General features: G+C 37.3%; 3 protein-coding genes across 3 annotated transcripts; 1 reads left to right on the top strand and 2 right to left on the bottom strand.

Annotated features, from left to right (window-relative positions):
- Positions 1 to 334: 334 nt before the first annotated feature.
- LOC149733065 (solute carrier organic anion transporter family member 5A1-like) lies at positions 335 to 8,153 on the bottom strand. The gene is made up of 16 exons (XM_089882702.1): positions 7,996 to 8,153; positions 7,287 to 7,455; positions 6,810 to 6,955; positions 6,172 to 6,305; positions 5,546 to 5,681; positions 4,853 to 4,979; positions 4,617 to 4,709; positions 4,250 to 4,371; positions 3,881 to 4,045; positions 3,434 to 3,644; positions 2,993 to 3,137; positions 2,528 to 2,659; positions 2,099 to 2,207; positions 1,786 to 1,889; positions 1,231 to 1,474; positions 335 to 980 (listed from the first exon to the last, which is right to left on the bottom strand). The coding sequence occupies exons 1-16, from the start codon at positions 8,069 to 8,071 to the stop codon at positions 763 to 765; spliced, it is 2,331 nt and encodes a 776-aa protein (XP_089738828.1). The 5' UTR covers positions 8,072 to 8,153; the 3' UTR covers positions 335 to 762.
- An 816-nt stretch (positions 8,154 to 8,969) lies between these two features.
- On the bottom strand, positions 8,970 to 9,799 carry LOC149733064 (neo-calmodulin-like). Its single transcript, XM_089882729.1, has 2 exons — positions 9,468 to 9,799; positions 8,970 to 9,263 (listed from the first exon to the last, which is right to left on the bottom strand). The coding sequence occupies exons 1-2, from the start codon at positions 9,717 to 9,719 to the stop codon at positions 9,105 to 9,107; spliced, it is 411 nt and encodes a 136-aa protein (XP_089738855.1). The 5' UTR covers positions 9,720 to 9,799; the 3' UTR covers positions 8,970 to 9,104.
- Positions 9,800 to 14,457: 4,658 nt separating this feature from the next.
- On the top strand, positions 14,458 to 20,327 carry LOC149733063 (uncharacterized). The gene is made up of 9 exons (XM_089883196.1): positions 14,458 to 14,683; positions 14,932 to 15,118; positions 15,473 to 15,666; positions 15,945 to 16,116; positions 16,547 to 17,935; positions 18,402 to 18,542; positions 19,003 to 19,061; positions 19,260 to 19,343; positions 19,515 to 20,327. Exons 2-9 carry the CDS (start codon positions 14,937 to 14,939, stop codon positions 19,649 to 19,651), a joined length of 2,358 nt encoding a protein of 785 aa, XP_089739322.1. The 5' UTR covers positions 14,458 to 14,683; positions 14,932 to 14,936; the 3' UTR covers positions 19,652 to 20,327.
- Positions 20,328 to 20,354: the final 27 nt, after the last annotated feature.

Here is a 20,354-nt window from a genome sequence, read left to right as displayed (position 1 = left end):
TATTCTATTAAATAAACTGTTGGTGCCAGACATTCTAATTCTTAAACAGCTGTTAATTCATGTGCACATCAAAGTCGATTATCAATGTATGCTGGCACTATTACTCTTATTATAGGTGTAAGTTGTTTTAAGGCTTATTCTCGCACTACAAACATTTACACATAGTCTGCATAGTTGGAATATTTACTGATAAATGCTCAAACCAAAAGTCATGTCTGCTTATTCACACACTACATTAGCTTCAGCAACTCGACTGTGGGCATGGGTGTGGCAACCATGAATAAGTCACTCAAATTCCCACCCACAAAGATACAAACAACAAAATGACGACGTGTTTGTTGCACTATTCTGTATTAAAGTAGGAACTTCAAGTTCGTTCTGTAGTGCATAGAACTCACCCAGAGGTATTGGACATTAGTGCGTAATACTGGCAAACAAGATACATCAAAGTTAGTAAAAATCACAATTTGCACTTGATAAAAACAAAAGATATATTTACACCTATGGCCTTTATGGTGGCAAGGCACGCAACGTATTTCATTGTTTTAGGAATGATAAAAATAATAAATAACCGATTCATGGGTACCAAAGTTTTTATAACACAGGGGAGGCAGGGGTAGTCGGGCACACAAACTTATTGGTTGTAATGTTTACTGATTATTGCAGTACATAATATAGGGGTTGGCCCGCCCACCCTGCCACCCCAGGTCTGTTGCCTATGTTAACAATAAATGATTGTTTAAAACTAATTGTTCTCGATTGTTACAAGGGATCTTCGCTTCTAGAATTCATGGCTGGTTTCTGATTGGTGGAAATAGTTTTCAGTTCGAGCTCGTTTTTTATCAAAGGTTTGTTGCTTGATTTGCTTCCAGTGCTGCACACCGATGTTTCACTTCCACTGGAAACCACTTGATTATTTGTATCTGGCAACACTGGCAAGGGTTGGGGGTTCGAAACATATATCTCAGGGATGCTGGAATCTGTGGAAAAAATATTTTGTTAAAAATAAAGATAATGTTTTATAAATTATTGCTGGCTGGTTTATTTTAACTTGATATGATCTTAAGTTTCATTCGCCCTGAACGAAGAAGAGTGTATAACATGTCGCACTGTTGTTTCAAAATAAAGATAATTGTCACAAATACATATGGGCAGTTATGTTTGTATTGAAACTCGCCCGAATACGTGTTTTTGCTTTTACATTTATGCCAACATAAACATCTTATAAACCTGTAATCCCTGATATTGTATTTGGATTATTGGCCCGTCCCATCTTCCCCTCTTGTCCCATCTTCCCCTCTCTCTTCTCCCGCATCTTTCTTCTTCTGTGTCGTCTCCACCGGGTGGTGTGCGTGTGCTCGGAATGTTTACGACGACACAACACCCATGACATAAATACGAAACAAAACGCAACGATCTTTAGAGCGAACGCCACCCCGAAGAAAATGGAGCGGAACTTGTCGGCGTCGTATAACTGGGGGGGGAGGGTTATGTTATAAAAATTAAAACGTATAACAACTCCAACCTAGTGATGACTTCGTTTTTTCACATTTTAATTGGGACAGTCCTTCGGCAACATTTAAATTCATATTCAATGTATTTCATATGCCCGAACATAAACCATAGTCACTTCTTGGGGTTAATTTGGTGTTGTGCTCAAGTCTCATGAATATGGGTTGTAAACACAGGTTTTGGGTTAGATGCCGTTATATTTATGTGTGTTTTCGGACAAGACACTTTAAGGACAATTTCCTTGTCAGCCAAACCAGAGATACAACAACTTACCAAACATGATCCATCGGAACCCACACATTCATCCGTGGATCCTTTCCATAAAAGACAAGCTTGGTCGATGGCTGAACCAAAGTATATTGGGGCCGGGATGTAAGCTGTGGGGGGCTAATCGTTAGTGTGATAACGGGGGTTAATTAACATGACATTATATAGCCTGGGAGATATGTGGATTGCATAAATCAAAACAAACCAAAAAAAGGTAATTAACAACAAACGACCATTACAAAAAAAAACTCTAAAAGAAAAATTTGTCGAATAAAAACAATACATGTGTATGATATCATAGAAGGAATTATTAACTTACCCAAAGTTCGTAGAAACACGAATTGCAACCCGGCAGCAAACGGACGTTCATCGTTTCTGACGCATCGATAAGTTACCATGAGTGAAGGTGTGTGCGCGCATACCGTGGCCTGGGGTTCATTATTTGTGTGAGTTCGTGAAGGACCTTCATACTTATCAATACTTTATGGGAAATCATATTAATTTAAAGAAAGTGAAAATATTATAGGTTATGGGTTCAAGGCTCGACGCTGCTACCATTGTGAATATATGTGTCTTTAGGCAAAGCACTTAACTGTAATTGCTCCAACCCAGTGGTCACTAATGGGTTGTCTAAATTGTCAGCCATACGGAAAACAATCACCCACAAAGTTACATACACGATAGCTTAAGGTGTTTGAAACAGAACACCCGTGTTATAACTCCCTCCCCCCATAAACACCCAACCCACCATGGTTACGAGGAACAAACAGAACAAGAACGGAATCAACGAAGCGGAACAATCCCGGTCACATGACCCAGCCACCCCGATGTCATCGTTGCTACCGGCAACCGGGGTGTGGCACGAACAATTACTGAACATCTGGACAGATAAGAGATTTTAGCGTTCCTGGTGGAAACGTTGATCACTCACCAACGTTTTGCCTCAATACAACAAGACTATTGGCATCATATATACATAACAGTATTTACCAGATAAGAAGCTTTTAAGCAACAAAAAATTTGCTTTTAATTGTTTCTAAAAGTAGAACCAACTAATATTTGTCAAACATTTTTATAAAATGTCCCGTCGTATGACGAATGCAACCGGGGTGAAATAAAGTTGATGTTTTTATAAGAAAAGCAATTTCTAATTCACCTGGTAGCAACAACAACATAGTTTTGAAAGTTTAAAAATATTTTAAAACAAACAAACCTGCGTTGCGTTGCCATCCACTTTAACACCACATCCAGCATAACATGGATTATAATATGTAAGTCCACTTATACATATCGGGCTAAACGTCGATGTTTCGCACGAACAATCGGAGTTACAAGCAGATGGCAAACCTTTCATTAAACTGGGAGAAGAAAGGTCATCGGTAAAACATGGGGTGTAGGTACAGACATTAAACGTGTTTAGACTTTGTGTTTTAGGTATTTAACAAATTATAACATAAGGTGCGTTATTGCTAACTTTAATTCATAGATTAAGTTATATTGGAAGGACACTTTTCTATTTATAGACTACATGTGCAAAACAAAATTTTTTGATTTAAAACTAAACTCTTAAGTGATGTCGTTAAAATAAATAAAAAGCTTGAATTTACTGATTCATGGCTACTACCCCGACACCCATAGCTAACCCACAACTCACACATTAGACATGGGGTCCTCAACGAACTTGTTAACCCCGATTATGAACGGGGTTTCGCAGCTGATGAAAAAAACTGAGATGAAGAGAAGAAGGGACAACAGGTTGCTTAGCAACGCGGTTTGCGCGCATCCCGTCATATTTAGACGAAACCTCTTTATGACGTAACCCCCGAGTAAGATGCCGGTCCCTGCACTGGGAACGAGGATCGCTCCTGGGGGTGAATAAATATTGGTGTAATTTATTTAATTTTAGTTTATTCTTGAAATTTAGCAAGGGTTGCAGCAACCCCTGGGTTTTTGTAAAATCAATTTATGGGAATAACACCATTGTAGGCAAATGTATTCTGGTTTCGAATATGTATAGAGAATTAACAATTAGAACAGAAATTCATAAAATAAACACCGCTATTTAGAAACCCCACAAACAAAAGTTTAAATAGAAACCTACCAGTCATAATGCTTGACTTGACAGTATCACTGTTGAAGTGACTTTGTAAATATTTTGGCACGAACGTAAGAAAAGCGGTGACGGTGGAAAATTCCAGAGTTGCCGAGATTGTGACGCAAAGGTATATGGGGTTGGTGAGGAGGGACAGAAACGCTTTCGGTAAATCTGGGCGAAAACATAACGATGCAGGTGTTTCAACAAATGGAACGAGTGTTACTAAGTAAAAAGTAAACATAATCCAACCAATGCTGGGAAATTACGCCAATAACTTGATAAATATTATAAGTTACATTTAAACAAAACCAACTGGTGGAGTTTTAACCAATTATAAGTGAATTTGGTTTAAAATGCCAAAACACTCAAACCCACCTTTTAAATTATCCCCAAACCCAATAACAGAAGAATCCAAACTTTCAAAGTTTTCCTCGACGGTCGTCTCGGTAACGGGGGTGGACGGGACTTCCCCTAAACTGCTATCCATCGGCGTTTCGCTGGAAGTTGGAATAAAAATAAAATTTAAAGCAATATTTAAATATTCTGTCACTTGTGCTACCACGTGAAACAGTGGGTTTATTTTATTCTAATGTTACGTCTGCCATGCGGTATGAGCTCATGCTAAAAATGAAACATAAGGATAAAATTAATCTTTTTACTCTGGTTATATAATATATTTAACATTATATAAAATACATAAACTAATGTTGGTAACAATAACATAGACATCACATATACTTACAGGGGAGGATTAAACTTTAACTTTCTTGGAAACAAGATGAGGAAGAAAGACGACACGAGGATCAAACCAGCGCTGATGAGATAACCCAACCACCTGGGGTTGTTGTTAATGTTGTTATGTTCATTTAGTTTATTAATTTTAAGTTTAAAAGAGATCCAATTAAGATTACAAATAAAAACTTGCCAGAGGATATTATAAACTATAAACTTATATAATATATAACCACACCAACGCACCAAGCTCCCAGGAACCGAGGGTCATCGGATGAAATGAGGTTTCCAAGGTCGATGTAAAAAGTGAGAAAGAACCCACCGAGGAGGTAACCGACCGCTGGTCCTACAGCTCCCATGGCGTATACAATCGCTGGGGGGAACAATTAATTTTTTAGGTTAGTGGTTAGGTTTCACAAATACTGGGGGTGTAGGAAGCATTATAAATATGTGAATTAACATCAAAAAACAGCTGTTATAACACGAACGGATAAAATAAATAAAAGAGAATTTGGTTAAAAAGGTGGCTGTTAAACCTTATAAGAAGCAACTCACAGTGGGTTGCAAATATTTAAATATAAGGCTATCTATACTTTCACTTTCACTGCATGTCTATAATTAATATAGCAAAGAAATGGGAATTAACACCTTAGGGACAAATATATTTACAAACAATATGTATTGTTATTTAAACAAAGTTGTTTATTGCATCATCATGTAGATTCTAACAACCCTGTACAAAGTAATTACGTTTATTGACAAGTTACAATAAACAACATATACCCTGGGGGGGTTGGAACTTTAACAACACTTATAGATCTATTTATAGATAATGACACCTGCTGACTTTGCTAAGGTACGGGATTGCCATTAATATGCAAATACAAATTAATTAAATTATCTGTGAAAACAAAGTTTGCCAAGCATGAAAATACTTACCGATATAAAACGAAGCGTCGTCCCTTGCAACATTATCGTAAATAAAAGTTGTACCGAGCGTGTATATCGGTGTGCTCCCAATTCCCATGATCATGTTTGAGACCACGAATAATGAAAGGTAAACTGCGTTTGCTTCCTGTGTATTAAACATACTTTGGAATTGAATACACTGTGTTTTAATATGTTCATAATTTATTCACTTTGTAATTTATATACTGTGGATTGAATATACTGTGTGTTTGGTATACTTTACCCCCAACATACTTTGTACCACACATCACACAGACAAGGTTGATTATGAAGTGACAATGGACATGTGTTACAAGATTATGATGTCATCAATCAACCAAGTATGACATCACAAATAAATATCGTTAAACTAAACTTCTTGGAAAGATGGTTTTAGTTTGAAACAAAATGTTTGAAAATAAAGACAATTGTTATATACATGAACTGTTATGTTTGTTGATGTATCATACTTACAATATTTATAAAGGAGAAATATCCAACTAATAATATTAACGTGCCTCCTAATACTGGAATACAACCGTGTTGTATCCAGGTTGCCTGGTCAGTTTAAATATTAATATATTACACACACACACATATGTTGTATTCTAACTAACCTGCGCTTGGCACAAAACATCGGATGTGTTCGTTGCGTTTGGTCGACACATCAGTTTATAAGATGTTTGTGGCAAGTGGTTAGGGGGTTGGTACGGGGAGGAAATAAATTGAGGGAAGGCGAACATGGCGGCACCTGGTGGTGGAAGTGGAGGTTGTTTAACTTTATATTTCTAATATATAGTAAGGTGGGGGGAGATGGGACACCTTTAACAGATAATATCTAAATATCATAATCTTGTTTTAAACAATTAACAATGGTCTGTGCGAGTCGTGAGGATACAGTTTTATATTTCTTTGAATGTTCTTTGTTTACTATCAAATTGGATGGGAAACACAATGAAAAAGTGTCCCATCTTCCCCCATCCTACTAAATAAGCTGACATTAGTTTTATAATACCAACATTTCCTCTGCCATATGACAAGACATTAACAGGTTGTATCCCATATTATGCTTGGTAACAAAAGGAGCAGAATATGAACATTTTAATGCTTAAGTAACTCCATGATGATAATGCCTCGCTGTAATATGCTATTGAAACACAGGTTTTAGAAATATTTTACAAGAGCTGTTTATAATAATATGTCAACAGCAGTACAAGTTATGCGTAACACTGTTTCATTATGACATCACACTTACCTATTGACACAACAATGGCCCCGATTCCCACGATTCTCGCACGGTGGCTTTTGCCGCCAAAATACGAAATAAAAACGACGACAATTAAACTTCCGATGTCGAAACTGGACACAATGAGACCTGACTCAGCACTTTTCAGCCCGTACCTGGAAAATTAGGTATGTAAGTAAAACTGGTTACGTAAGTTAAAATGGGTATGTAAGTTAAAATAGTCTTGAAGGGAACACGATTCTTTGTTCCGATTAAATCAAAATACCTGTTTCACTTTAAGCGTGTTTAACAACTGTTGTTTTACCCGTCTTGTAGTTTAAACTATTGTTTAATGATTAACGTTTGCTAAACCCGGAGCAAACAAAAATGTAGTCCAACATTCAACGAATGGCGAACCAAAGAAATTTTAATAACAGACTAATGATGCTGGTATTTAGAAAAATATGTTTTTGGTATTTTTGCTACACCACATCCACCACCCCTCACCTTTTTTCAATAGTTGTGATCACCGAACTTGTGATTCCCGACACCAACATACTTTGGATCAAGATAAAAAACGATATCGCTGCAAGGAACCACTTCGGTGTCGCAAACCTCACCAACCAACGAGGTCGGACGATCCATACACCACATCCTGTGTCTATCTTCGCTGGTGCTAACATGGAAATATTGTTATATTAATATGTAAGGATGTAACTTGTTTATCGGTATGGTTTTAAACACCACATGCCAGCTTAGGAGTTACCACGTATGTAACTTATCTATCCTCACGACGGGGTAACGACAATCGTTATAACACGGGTGTTCTGTTTCATACACCTCGTGCCCGCTTACAAGTTACCACGTATGTAACTTTGTGGGTGATTGTTTATTATGCATGGCTGACAATTTGTACAACCCATCAGTGACCACTGCGCCACATGTTTCAACCTTGGTTAATATGATCAGATGCGATGATAAAGTATGACATCATCGATGACATCATAACCATGGTGGACAAAGCGGAACGCCGTGTAAAAGAGCGCTTGCATTCTAGCCAAAGGGTTACAGGTTCAAGGCTCATTGCTGCTACCGTTGTTGTGGGCGTATGTGTCCTTGGGCAAAACACTTAACGACAATTGCTTCAACCCAGTGGTCACTGATAGGTTGTACACGCCAGAATAAATAAGTTTAATTCAAAATTAACACAACTTACCTTTTGCGAAAGCTGATGACGTAGGTAGTTGCAACGTAATTTCCGGTCGCACTGTGACGTCACGGTTGTTACTCATGACGTAATAGCGCTATGACGTCAGCAATACAGCAAAGTTATCTACCCCCTGAATAAAACACAAACAATTAGAAACCTAAACCCACATTCTATCTACTTAGTAATAATATACATGCAGCGACAAAACCAAAAAAACACGCTTACGGTTTTGTATTCTTACTACTTATACGTCACAAACCCAACATATAATTTTAGAATCAACAAATTCTGGAACCGTTTACTCAACCATTGTTAGCTAACAATCGTTCACAAAGAACAATCCCCTTTGTTGCAACACGCGGCTCCATCGACGATTCCGCGAAATGTTTTTCTCTCCTTCTCTCGCGTAACAGCTGATATTATGTCGTCATAGTCAGCGCGAAGACACGTGACCTCTCACCTCGTTTCTCGAATTTTGAAACAAAAGCTTTGTTTGTTTAAAGTTAATTGTGACGTCACTTTATCGATTCATTGATTTATTCAAAAACTTTTCTGCGGTAACTATGACGTCATAATGAAACCATAAAGCTGCCATTATTAACCGACAAACGCATCTGTTACGAGTATTTCGTTTCGTTTATTATCAAATAATCGGATAATAATGAATCCGGTTCGAATTAGTAATTTAATCTATGACGTAATAATGCATAGTAATTGACATGTCGCGGGCTCAAACAAAGGATTGTGATGTCATAATAAAGAAAGAACATAAATTCGAGTAGAATGGAACACGTTAATATAATGTCATAGTAGGGTGGGGGAAGACGGGACACCTTTAGCACGGAATATTTCCAAATATTCTGATCATGTGGCCTACGGGAGTCGTGAGGATACGGTTACATAATTATGTGACGTTCGTTTGTTTGCTACCAAATGGGACGATCAAAGAGACCAAAACACGTCCCGTCTTACCCCAACTTACTCAAACACAATTTACACAAAGACAAAGAGAAGGGGTTAGTTGAAAAACTATAATTATTAACAGTTTAGTTTTCATGGCGTTTAAAGAAGAATGGCAACAGCAAAATGGTTCATGACGTCATTTCAAGATGACGTTATTTGATGATGTCAACGAACTGTTGATATGTGACGTAATCACCTACGTCACCCATCATTTCTTCAAGGTCGGATTTTGAAATTCGAATCGAAAGGTTTTGTAAAATTCGCTCGACTTGGCGCTTTGTGACGTAACCATGTCCGTCAGGGTCGAATACCTGCATAGAAATAATATAAACTAACAGGAGAATTATTATTTATCTATTCGACGATAGCAAAGATCAAATTAATTAAAACAATGAAGAGAAAAAGCAGCAAAACAAGCAATCGTTAAAACACGCTATGGGTAAAAACTACTTTAAAGTAAAAACAAGAAAATAATAAAAATACTCGATTCTGATTGGTCCATTGCATCTACTTACGTCATATGCTAACTTAATCGTGATGTCATCAACCGACGTCATCAGATCTTTCGTCATTTCCGCGAATTCTTCGATTTCCAAAGCATTTGACTTGTTGACGTCATACCGAGATATGACGTCATCAATCTCCTTCTTCGTCATGTGATAACCCAGTGACGTCAAGAATGACGTCATCTGTTCATGGTTGACGCTTCCCTCGCCTTTCTTATCAAACAATTGAAACATTACCGTTATTTCTTCACTGACTGCCATTGTCCTAAAATTCTAGTTCTTATAATTGTCTTTAAAAATACTTTCCTAAAAAAAATAAAAAATGTTCATAGAAAATCCCGTTGTTAATATGTGGTTATCTCTGGTTCATCTAAGTTTAATTAGAGATCAAATATTTTTAATTAATTAACGTTTTTACTCAGTAGTTTTACCCCTGAGCGTGTTTAAACAACTGTCGTTGTGGTGCTAATTCCTTCTCTTTGATGTTTCAACGAGTTTGATTTTCACTTTCATATTCGGAGAGATAAATGTAACTTGTATGCAAATGTAACTTATATACAACAACACGCATACAACTACACGCATACAACAACACGCATACAACTACACGCATACAACAACACGCATACAACTACACGCATACAACAACACGCATACAACAACACGCATACAACAACACGCATACAACAACACGCATACAACAACACGCATACAACAACACGCATACAACAACACGCATACAACAACACGCATACAACAACACGCATACAACAACACGCATACAACAACACGCATACAACAACACGCATACAACAACACGCATACAACAACACGCATACAACAACACGCATACAACAACACGCATACAACAACACGCATACAACAACACGCATACAACAACACGCATACAACAACACGCATACAACAACACGCATACAACAACGCGCATACAACTACACGCATACAACAACACGCATACAACAACACGCATACAACAACACGCATACAACAACACGCATACAACAACACGCATACAACAACACGCATACAACAACACGCATCCAACAACACGCATGCAACAACACGCATACAACAACACGCATACAACTACACGCATACAACAACACGCATACAACAACACGCATACAACAACACGCATACAACAACACGCATACAACAACACGCATACAACAACACGCATACAACAACACGCATACAACAACGCGCATACAACTACACGCATACAACAACACGCATACAACAACACGCATACAACAACACGCATACAACAACACGCATACAACAACAGGCATACAACAACACGCATGCAACAACACGCATACAACAACACGCATACAACAACACGCATACAACAACAGGCATACAACAACACGCATACAACAACGCGCATACAACTACACGCATACAACAACACGCATACAACTACACGCATACAACAACACGCATACAACAACACGCATACAACAACACGCATACAACAACACGCATACAACAACACGCATACAACTACACGCATACAACAACACGCATACAACAACACGCATACAACAACACGCATACAACAACACGCATACAACAACAGGCATACAACAACACGCATGCAACAACACGCATCCAACAACACGCATACAACAACACGCATACAACAACACGCATACAACAACACGCATACAACAACACGCATACAACAACACGCATACAACAACACGCATACAACAACACGCATACAACAACACGCATCCACGATATATATAAAGCACAAATTCTACCATAAAAATATATGTTTAAGAAAAACATGTTTGCGAGAAATATTGCAGATGTGGCTTAATGGAAACAATTAAATAATAAACTTAATTATGATGTAACAATTAATGACGTCGGGAAACGGTTCAGTGGTTTTCGTAGAAGGTTCGCAAAAACCATAAAATTTATGCCACGTCATCAATCAACGTTGCTATTTTTTCATTTAAATAAAAACATTATGGTTGTTTTAATCAAATACATTATCCATATATCTTTACGCACACTTTTGTTTCTATTAGAAGTTTAACTCAATTAAAATAAATGGCTTGTTTGTCCGTTAGGTGTAGCGACCACGCTTATTTTCTTCCAACTAAATGTAAATATGTTTTTAACCGTAAGCGTGTTTTAACAACTGTTGTTTTGTCGCTATATCCTGTCTTTTCGTTTAAAATATTTCTAAATCTTCGTTACTGTAATCGAGGAGACAAATAAAAGTTATTATATTAATATTATAGTGTTGGTCCAGATGAAACAGCCGCGCTTTTTGTTCTATTATTAGCTTAACATGACATAATTGATATTAATGACTTGGAATACTATATCGAAGAATAATTTAATTAAAACAACGTATGGTTGATGGATTGGCAGCAAAACGACAGTCGTTAAAACTGCGGGTAAAACTATATATGGACAAAACACCCGCCTATAACCTTTTGATCACTTTCCGTTTTTTTAATTTATTTAGTATTTTACTTGTATAAAGGTAGCCCGTAAAAAAATAACACATAAACTGATACTGTAGTAGACATATTTTCTAACAAATTTTAATAATTCAGTTTTAACAATTTTTTCTGAGACTTTAATTTCATTTCATGGGACCTGTTTAAATTTGACTCCTTCCTTTTTATAAGTGACCTTTAGCTTCGCCCCAAACCTTCAGTTATGCTCGGCAACACGTCAACGTGGGTGGAATCTCTGAAATACGTTGATATAACCGAACTATAAAATAAATGTTGAATTTTAGCATAAAAATGAATTTTATTATTTAACGAAAGGTTTAAAACAGTACGGACGGCTTCTTTTTATGCTCAAATGCAAATGCTTGAGTGATATTTGCATGCGTTACCTGTTAGGCAAATGTACTTAAGGTTATTCGAGCGTAATTTTAACGCTTCGTTGATGTGATTGACCTTTATTTACGGTGTATTGGTGTCATTTGATTGAATGAATGAACTTGTTTATCCTCGCATGGCGGGGCAAAGAAACATACGACCACAATGGTAGCAGCGTCAAGCCTCGAACTCAAACCTCTGGGTTTTAAACAGACGCGACAACCACAATGACTGACAATACAGGCAACCCAACTTAACCCATATGGTGGCCAAACATTACAATATTTTGTTCCAACACTTGAGATAAATGAGCCGAACATTTCAGCTACTTGGTTACCTGCATGCGTTAACGGTTTGCTTCTCGGGTTCAACAAACACCCGGTGGGATGATCCAAACTTTGGCCGGCCGGTTAGGAGAACACGTGACATATAGTGAGAGGCATACCTGTGTTTTTAACAGTTAAAAACGCTCTTTAGAGTCATGAAACTACGGGTGTATGTTTTATGTAAATATTCTTTGAAAATAGCATGAAAACAACCGTCTTACCCCAATCTGCCGTACATTTGCTTGTGGTAGAAACGGGACGAACGTCACCAAGATTATCAAGCGATGTTGTAATCACGTAAAATAGGTTTCGACATGAAAAGTTAAAACGTTAAAGATGCGTTGAGTTTTTAACAGCACGAGGCCAACGCCCTCACTTCCAAGGACGTCACAGCGCATAATTGATAAGCATTGCGTGAAAAGATTTGGTTATATTTAAAATAAGCGCGATTATGTGATTTCCACTGACGTGCTGTTTTGGGAATAATTGTTTCAACGCAACGTTATGTACGAATGGAACCATGGCCTATTAGAGATCTGTGATGTAACCTATTTATCCTCGCATGGGCGGGGCAACGGGGCAACGGGGCATCGCTATAACACGGGTGTTCTGTTTCACAGGTAATTTGGAGAATATTTTAAGATAAATGCCCCATTTCGTGTAATTGTTCTCTGTAAGCTACACCAAGCGGTAAAACATATTTATCGAAGTACCCACTAAGCGGCAGCACAGAGCACCGCTATAGAAATATAGTTTAAATAATTTAAATATAAATTTAAAAATGTACGAATCGAGAAAATCGTTATTCTGTATTTTGAGTTATTTAAAAATATATTGTTCTTATATATTTGAATCTACTTTTTTAATGGATTTTAAAATAGATTAAACCAATTAAAATAGCTTGCCATTGGCACACCTTGGAAGTTATAGCGACAACTCCCGTAAGTGTGAAATCGACGTCATATGGTATGACGTCATGGTCACGGGGGCAACAAAGAGTTGATGACGTCATTTTGATATATATGCCTCTGGCAGTGTTGGTGTAATGTTGCGCAATGTTAATTATTGATCGACGTTTGAGGCGTAAATTGCTTTGTTGTTTTGTTTACGTCACAATTGTTATTGTTTACAAAGGATTATAGTGGGGGGAATTCTAGAATTACAGAGAATATTTAATTTAATTCAGTTTATTATAAATTTCTAGAATAGTTAAACGTTTTTGAAGAAATAATTGAAAGTATTAGAACAAAATCATTTAATTTTGTTTTTAATAAAATATTTGTTGCTGTTATAATATTTAAAATTAATTTTTTGTTATTCACCCTCCAAAAGTTTATTGAAAGTGAATGAAGATCTAATGTTTATTGTAAGGTCTGAGATATTATAGTATGACACATAACATCCCGTCGACACTTCCTCCTAATTAATAAACACACACACATATGTTGGTGTAGTATAAACATACACAGTGTTAGTTTGAAATGGTTATTATAATAGGATGTCTATTCTCTGTTATTTTAAGGTTTCGTTAACTTAAAGGTTTAAATTTTTAAAACATCTAAAATTTTTAAAACATCTAAACTTTAGGTTGAGATGTTTTTTATGTCTATTTAAAGAAAAAACTTTTGCTGGTCAGTTTCAATTCGGACATGACGGGCTATATCTATATATTTGCATTTCGGTTTCAAAAATGGTTTTAGTTTTTAAACCGAAACATTGGAGATGAAAATTGTGTCGTATAACATTTATGCTACCAAGAAAGTTTCATAAAAATATAGTTTTTTTTAAATTATTTACAGGAAATTAATAACTTCTGTTTCAGGTTGTTTACGGTAGCGAAAGTTATACAAGCAACCAGATAATGGAATAAAATAAACAAACCAGAGTTGCCTGCATCCCCACAATGTTTGCAATGATATTTTCTGTGGATCGGAAACCGAACAAAGTTTTCTGCTTTCAAGCGGGGGACTTCCCTAACCGAATTCTCGCCCACCTCTTTTGATTTGTTCGTATTTTAATAAAAGTAAGTCAAAGCGTGTTTTAACGACTGTTGTTTTCAAAGTTGGTCCACAATCTTCCATATTTAAAATTAGACCAAATTACCATGTTAGGTTATATGGGTTTTGGTTAGAAGCTTATCCACATATGTGCAGCGTCGTTTTTTGCCGAACTTTTCACAAAAATGGTTTACAGTTAAGTCTAAAACCCCATACATCAGCACAAAAGTTATTCTTTCCAAATATTTGTTGATATACTTACTTTACCCCACAGTCGTTATGTCGGACTTGACTTTTGTATATTCTTGGCTTTCCTCTCAACTTGAACTACACGGAATAGATTCCATTATTTATTCTCGTCATGTGATTAATCTACTGATCAACTCGCATTACACAAACGACATTCATCTCGCTCATAAAGAAGAAACAATATTCGCTAGTTTGCCCGGCTCAAAGAAAAGGTGAAATACAGTTTTGTTTATACACTTGTGCTGTTATGTTTGTATTGAAACTGACCAGTAAATCTGAATTCTCATTTGTGAATAATTTTTCACAAATTTTTTTTAAATTTAAATAAAACATCGATGTTGTTTTAATCAATGTCGTAGCTGTAGTTTCGGTGTATTGACCAAACCTTTTTTATAGTGAAAGTTTTTGTACTTTATCCATAATTGCGGAGAAAGTCTTTTTATAAAGTGTTTTTGGTGACAGTATTTTGCAAATATTATAATAATTCAAGTTTTTGTTTAAATTTCCAGAAAAGTGTATTTTGATGACCCTTAATTTTATTATGTCAATTACCGTTGAATTTCCAGAAAACCGAAAGCAAAATACAACAAACGTTCGAATTCTTTCACTTTCCCTGACGAAGTTCTCATGAAGAAACAAATGGCTGTCAACTGCTTGCGCTCGGCTGTTGACGATTCAACCACTCCTCCATTAGAGGGCGACATTGAGTCACTCATAGAAAACTTATACAATAAACTTAAAGCCGTTCATCTGTTTTCAGGTATGATGATGTCACAGTGACTTGTTGTGATGTCATAATAAAAGATGAAATTGATCTTTGTTATCGGATTCGAATAAATAAAAAAATTTATAAAAATTGGCCCAAATTTTGCCTCACTGTAGGACTTCACCCATATAGAATATTACAAAAGTGGGCGATAAGAAGTCTAACACCGTGACTAATTTACAAATATGACGCAGGTTTATAATTGTGTTATGAAAATGTGACTAATAATATGAGTAACACACAAGTTTGACGCACAACATATTTATATTTAGACGGCAAACTCAGTTCAAGTTCGGATGAAGGACAGAATGTCGCAACAAGTGTTAAACAAAAGAAACGTCGAGAATTCAAGGAAAATTATCACGATGTATTTCCATCTTTAAAACCCGGGGAAACTGAAACACAAACCAACAATTTACCCGAATGTTGGAAGAAACATGATGTGTGAGTGTTGGAACTTTGTGGCTGATGGTTTTATGTATGGCTGACAGCTTAGATGAGCCATTGGTGACCACTTGGTTAGAGCAATTGTTGTCTTGTCCAAGAACACATACGTCCACAATGGTGACATTAAGCACAAACTCTAGTTTAGAAATGAACACAATATTAATCCCAATATATGCTTACTGTCTCAAGGTTAATAATTACCCGACATATTAATGTTGCTCAACTTAACAATCACCTTGCCAACAACAATGTGTTTAAGACATTACAAAATGTTAACCTTGTTAATTGTTACTTACTGACAATTTTCAAAAGTTTTAGTGAGTTATATTTTTATACGATGTGTTTTATCAGACCGACTATTTAGACATCCTATAATGGGATAATCGTTAAATTTGATTTCTTGTAAAAATAACTCCTTAACTTCCAGGTCAACGCCTGAAACAAACCCTGACCCCAAGAATCCCCCTCGAACTCGGAACCTTCAAAAACCTCGTCGACCTCGGAAAAAGAAACCTCACCCCCCTGAATATTTACCCCCGGATAAAACCACGCACCCTGTGAGGAGCAACCCACGATGGATCAAAGATGGCGGCAACCCACGATGGATCAAAGATGGCGGCAGGAGAAGGGGAAGGAAAGGGAGCAGCAGTGTTCCCGCAAACCTGCATCTGGGAAAGGAAAATATATCTGGCAACACTAAAAATCAAAATAAACGCAAGATCACAATGAGTCAGCGTAATCAGCGAAAACTCCGTAAACAAGTCGATCCTGGCTTTGAAGCTTCGATTGATGATGTCACACATAGGTTTATGTATCCAGGATATCTTGCTTCGAAGCAGAATTTATTGGAAGAAGATATTTGCCATCTATATACCAACCATGAGTTGCCCACAGTGAGCGAACGACCACAAAGTAAATGGTTCCGCGACCCCGAGTCCGGGTTTCTCGAGTTTGAACCGGCGCACAAGTCGCCACATTCGCCTGAATCTGTGGTTGATGGATCGGAAAGTTGGTTGTGGTGTCCGTCACCCTCGTTGTGGGAGGGTGACGATGGTTGTCCACTAGGGGGATCAGTGAGCAGGTTGGAAACAATCTACAAACCGCGGTTGACATCGAGCGAGAAAGTGACGGGCCAACTATGGGAGGGGTATCGCGCAATTTTTGCTGACGTCGCTAAGGATTCTGAGGTTGATGACTCATCCAGTTTCTTCGATTTAGCGACACCTAGTGTCGAGAGTTCCGAGGAACCTGTGTTTTCCATAGAAATCAACGAAAACAAGACGGATTTAAACGGGAACTACCTTCCCCCACAATGCAATGCGGGGAATAATTGCTACAGTGGTAATTGTGACGCGTGCAGTATTTTCGATGAGTCGGCACTTTCTATCACGGAGCGAGGATGCTTTGGTATCGGATTGGGGAAACCACCTCCTGACGACGAAACCCTCCAATCACGACGGAGGATTTGGCTTCAAAACACGAAGTGCGACGTGGATTGTTTGGAAAGTATCTTAGATGTTGGGTATTTATCCCCACATAACGAGTACGGGGTAGCGAGGGAGTTTGACCTCAACTTCAACCCCTGGGTTGGTGGGTTGGGGGAGTCGCTTTCCATCAACCAATTCTTCTGTGAGTTATCGACGTCGTTGTTCGATGTGGAGGGCTGGATGTGCGGGTGGGGGGGAAACGACGATGATGCTTACGTTGCTTCCCTCGTACATCGTGTGTTGGAGGTGGTGGTGGATAGTCTAAACGAGGATGATGATAAATTACCGGGGGTTGCCGATAAACCCACTCTGGATGATTGTGTGACAAGGTGAGGTCTATTCATAAATATTAGGTGTATTGTTGGAATAATATTGAAGTTATCATCCTGAAGTCGAAAGTTTGTTACATTATGTTCGGTGACATTAGTGGCAGAATCATGTTAACGTCTGTGTTCGTAACTTGGTAATGTTGCTGAAGCTCAGTGGGGATTCCTTGTATTCAGAGGGTGCGGGTTCAAGGCGTGTCTTATAAGTTACATACTTGGTAACTCATAAGCGGGCACAAGGTGTATGAAACAGAACACCCGTGTTATAACGACTGTAGTTGCCCCACCATGCGAGGATAAATAAGTTACATACGTGGTAACTTGTAAGCGGGCACAAGGTGTATGAAACAGAACACCCGTGTTATAACGACTGTAGTTGCCCCACCATGCGAGGATAAATAAACATACAAGGTAACTTCCCGACCACCCCCATAAACAAGTAACATCTAGTAATAAGTTGCCCCCACAGGAACGAAGCGTGGAAAACCTCACTACGTATCGGAAACATTTGGCAGAACATCTCGGGTATTCGGCCGATTGATATTGTGTATAGCGAGAAACAAAGTTCGAGCGAAACGATGTTACAACCGTCGTCACTCACACACTTCAGGTGATTGTGGGGTTTGCATGAATATGATCCTATGTTCTATGACAAAGCTTCCAGAAATGTATTTTCTGCAAGTTTTCACAGTTAATAGAATATTATATGAAGTACTTGGTGTCCAATTGGTGAACTCTTGGTGACACCTGGAGTAGATGGAGTTTTTAACCTTGGCCCAGATGTCAAGGAAAGATATCTCATCCATTATTAAAAAGCCCTTGTCGCCTACCTTCGGGTACAAATACAATGTTGGGGTAATGGGCAAACTTGGGCCCTGTGACGCACTGCGTAAAAAACCTTATTTGTGCAAGCAAATAAATATGTTGAAATGGGATTTCCCACTATATGATGTCATAATACAAACATAAAACACATTGTTTGTAACAAAGGTCCATTGTTCAGAGTAGGATGTGAATATTGACTATGACCTCGTATTTCAATTGTTAGATAACAGTAAGTATTGTTACAGGCCAATAAACAATGAAGGGGAGGAAACAAGTACGAGGGTCGTGGATTCATTCACACCAGGTGAATATTGCAAACAATAAGTTAGATTTGTTTAACTATCTGCCTCACACCTTTGTTGTTGAATACTACTGTGCTCTTTGGTATTCTATCTATCCAGAGCTCTTTTGTTCTGCTGCGGATTTCCTCTTCGTTTTGATTATTTTTTTGCTAATTTTTATAAACACCTAAATCAACCTGGTAATTATCAACCCCCCACAGCCGACGAACTTTCCGACAATTTCCTTGAATTCTCGGCGACCTCCCCCCAAAAACCTTCGCAACAAAAACAACAACAAACTTCAGGTAATTGTATACGAGTGAGCTCTACAATGTTGGGGTAAACAACATTTATTTCTAATGCCATTTGGCTGATAAAGTGTTGTTTGAAATATAATTAACGTTTATTTACATAATTCTTTATCCTTTCGCACCTAACTAGTAACAAAAGTAAAACACCCCATTATAACATCATAGGCACAAACCACGGGGACACCAAATCTTTCCGACCCAAATTCCGTAAACTTGGTGAAGACAAATGTTTACAAACTACTTTCGAGGAACAAATGCGGTCAAGTGGAAACGGTCGACCCCCAAAAGCTAACTCTCGATAATTGTATATTATTTCTATGTTGTATATAGGTGACCCATTAACACGCATGAAATTTGTAAATAATAATAACCCCCCTTGTATAGAAACATTTATTTTGTAAATATTATTTATTCTTGTTCTTCTAATATACCGGTACGTTCTTTGTTGCCGGACAATGCTATTGTTGCATCAATGCATCCATTGTTACATAACAATGCTGGATTTTAAATTGGTTATTTAAGTCATCAAATAAATTTAAAATATCTGACTCAGCAAAAAAATGTTAAAATTTCACCCAGCGGAAAAATGTTAAAATTTTGAGTTGAAATAATTTTGTGGGAAATTCCTGCTTAAATGACTCCATTAAAAAAAAATTAAAAATTATAAAAATTTAAAAAAAAATCTTTCTGCACCTTTGTATGTTTTGCAATTCAACTTAATATTTATTGTGATGTAACAATGAGCCGATAATTAGTTCATTGTTACATCACATAAGTTGCATTACAGCGAAACATTTCACCACAATTTCAAATTGAATTCTGTAAATGAATAATTTGATCTTCACTGTGAAACCAGTGAAGTTTTTGTGGTTTTTCCTCAACTTCTCGGCCTTGCTGTTTGTTTATTATTCTCGTAAATATTTGGCGAATGTAAAAAAGTTTTTTTTGTGAAATTTGAAAATAAACTTCAGCAATGTACGTTGTGTTGGAACTTGGTGTGGCAGG

This window comes from Ciona robusta, chromosome 8 (assembly GCF_009617815.1).
Source record: "Ciona robusta chromosome 8, ASM961781v2".
In the NCBI taxonomy this organism is placed as follows: domain Eukaryota; kingdom Metazoa; phylum Chordata; class Ascidiacea; order Phlebobranchia; family Cionidae; genus Ciona; species Ciona robusta.
Note: the sequence above shows the minus strand (reverse complement) of the source record. Positions and strands in the feature narration are given on the sequence as shown.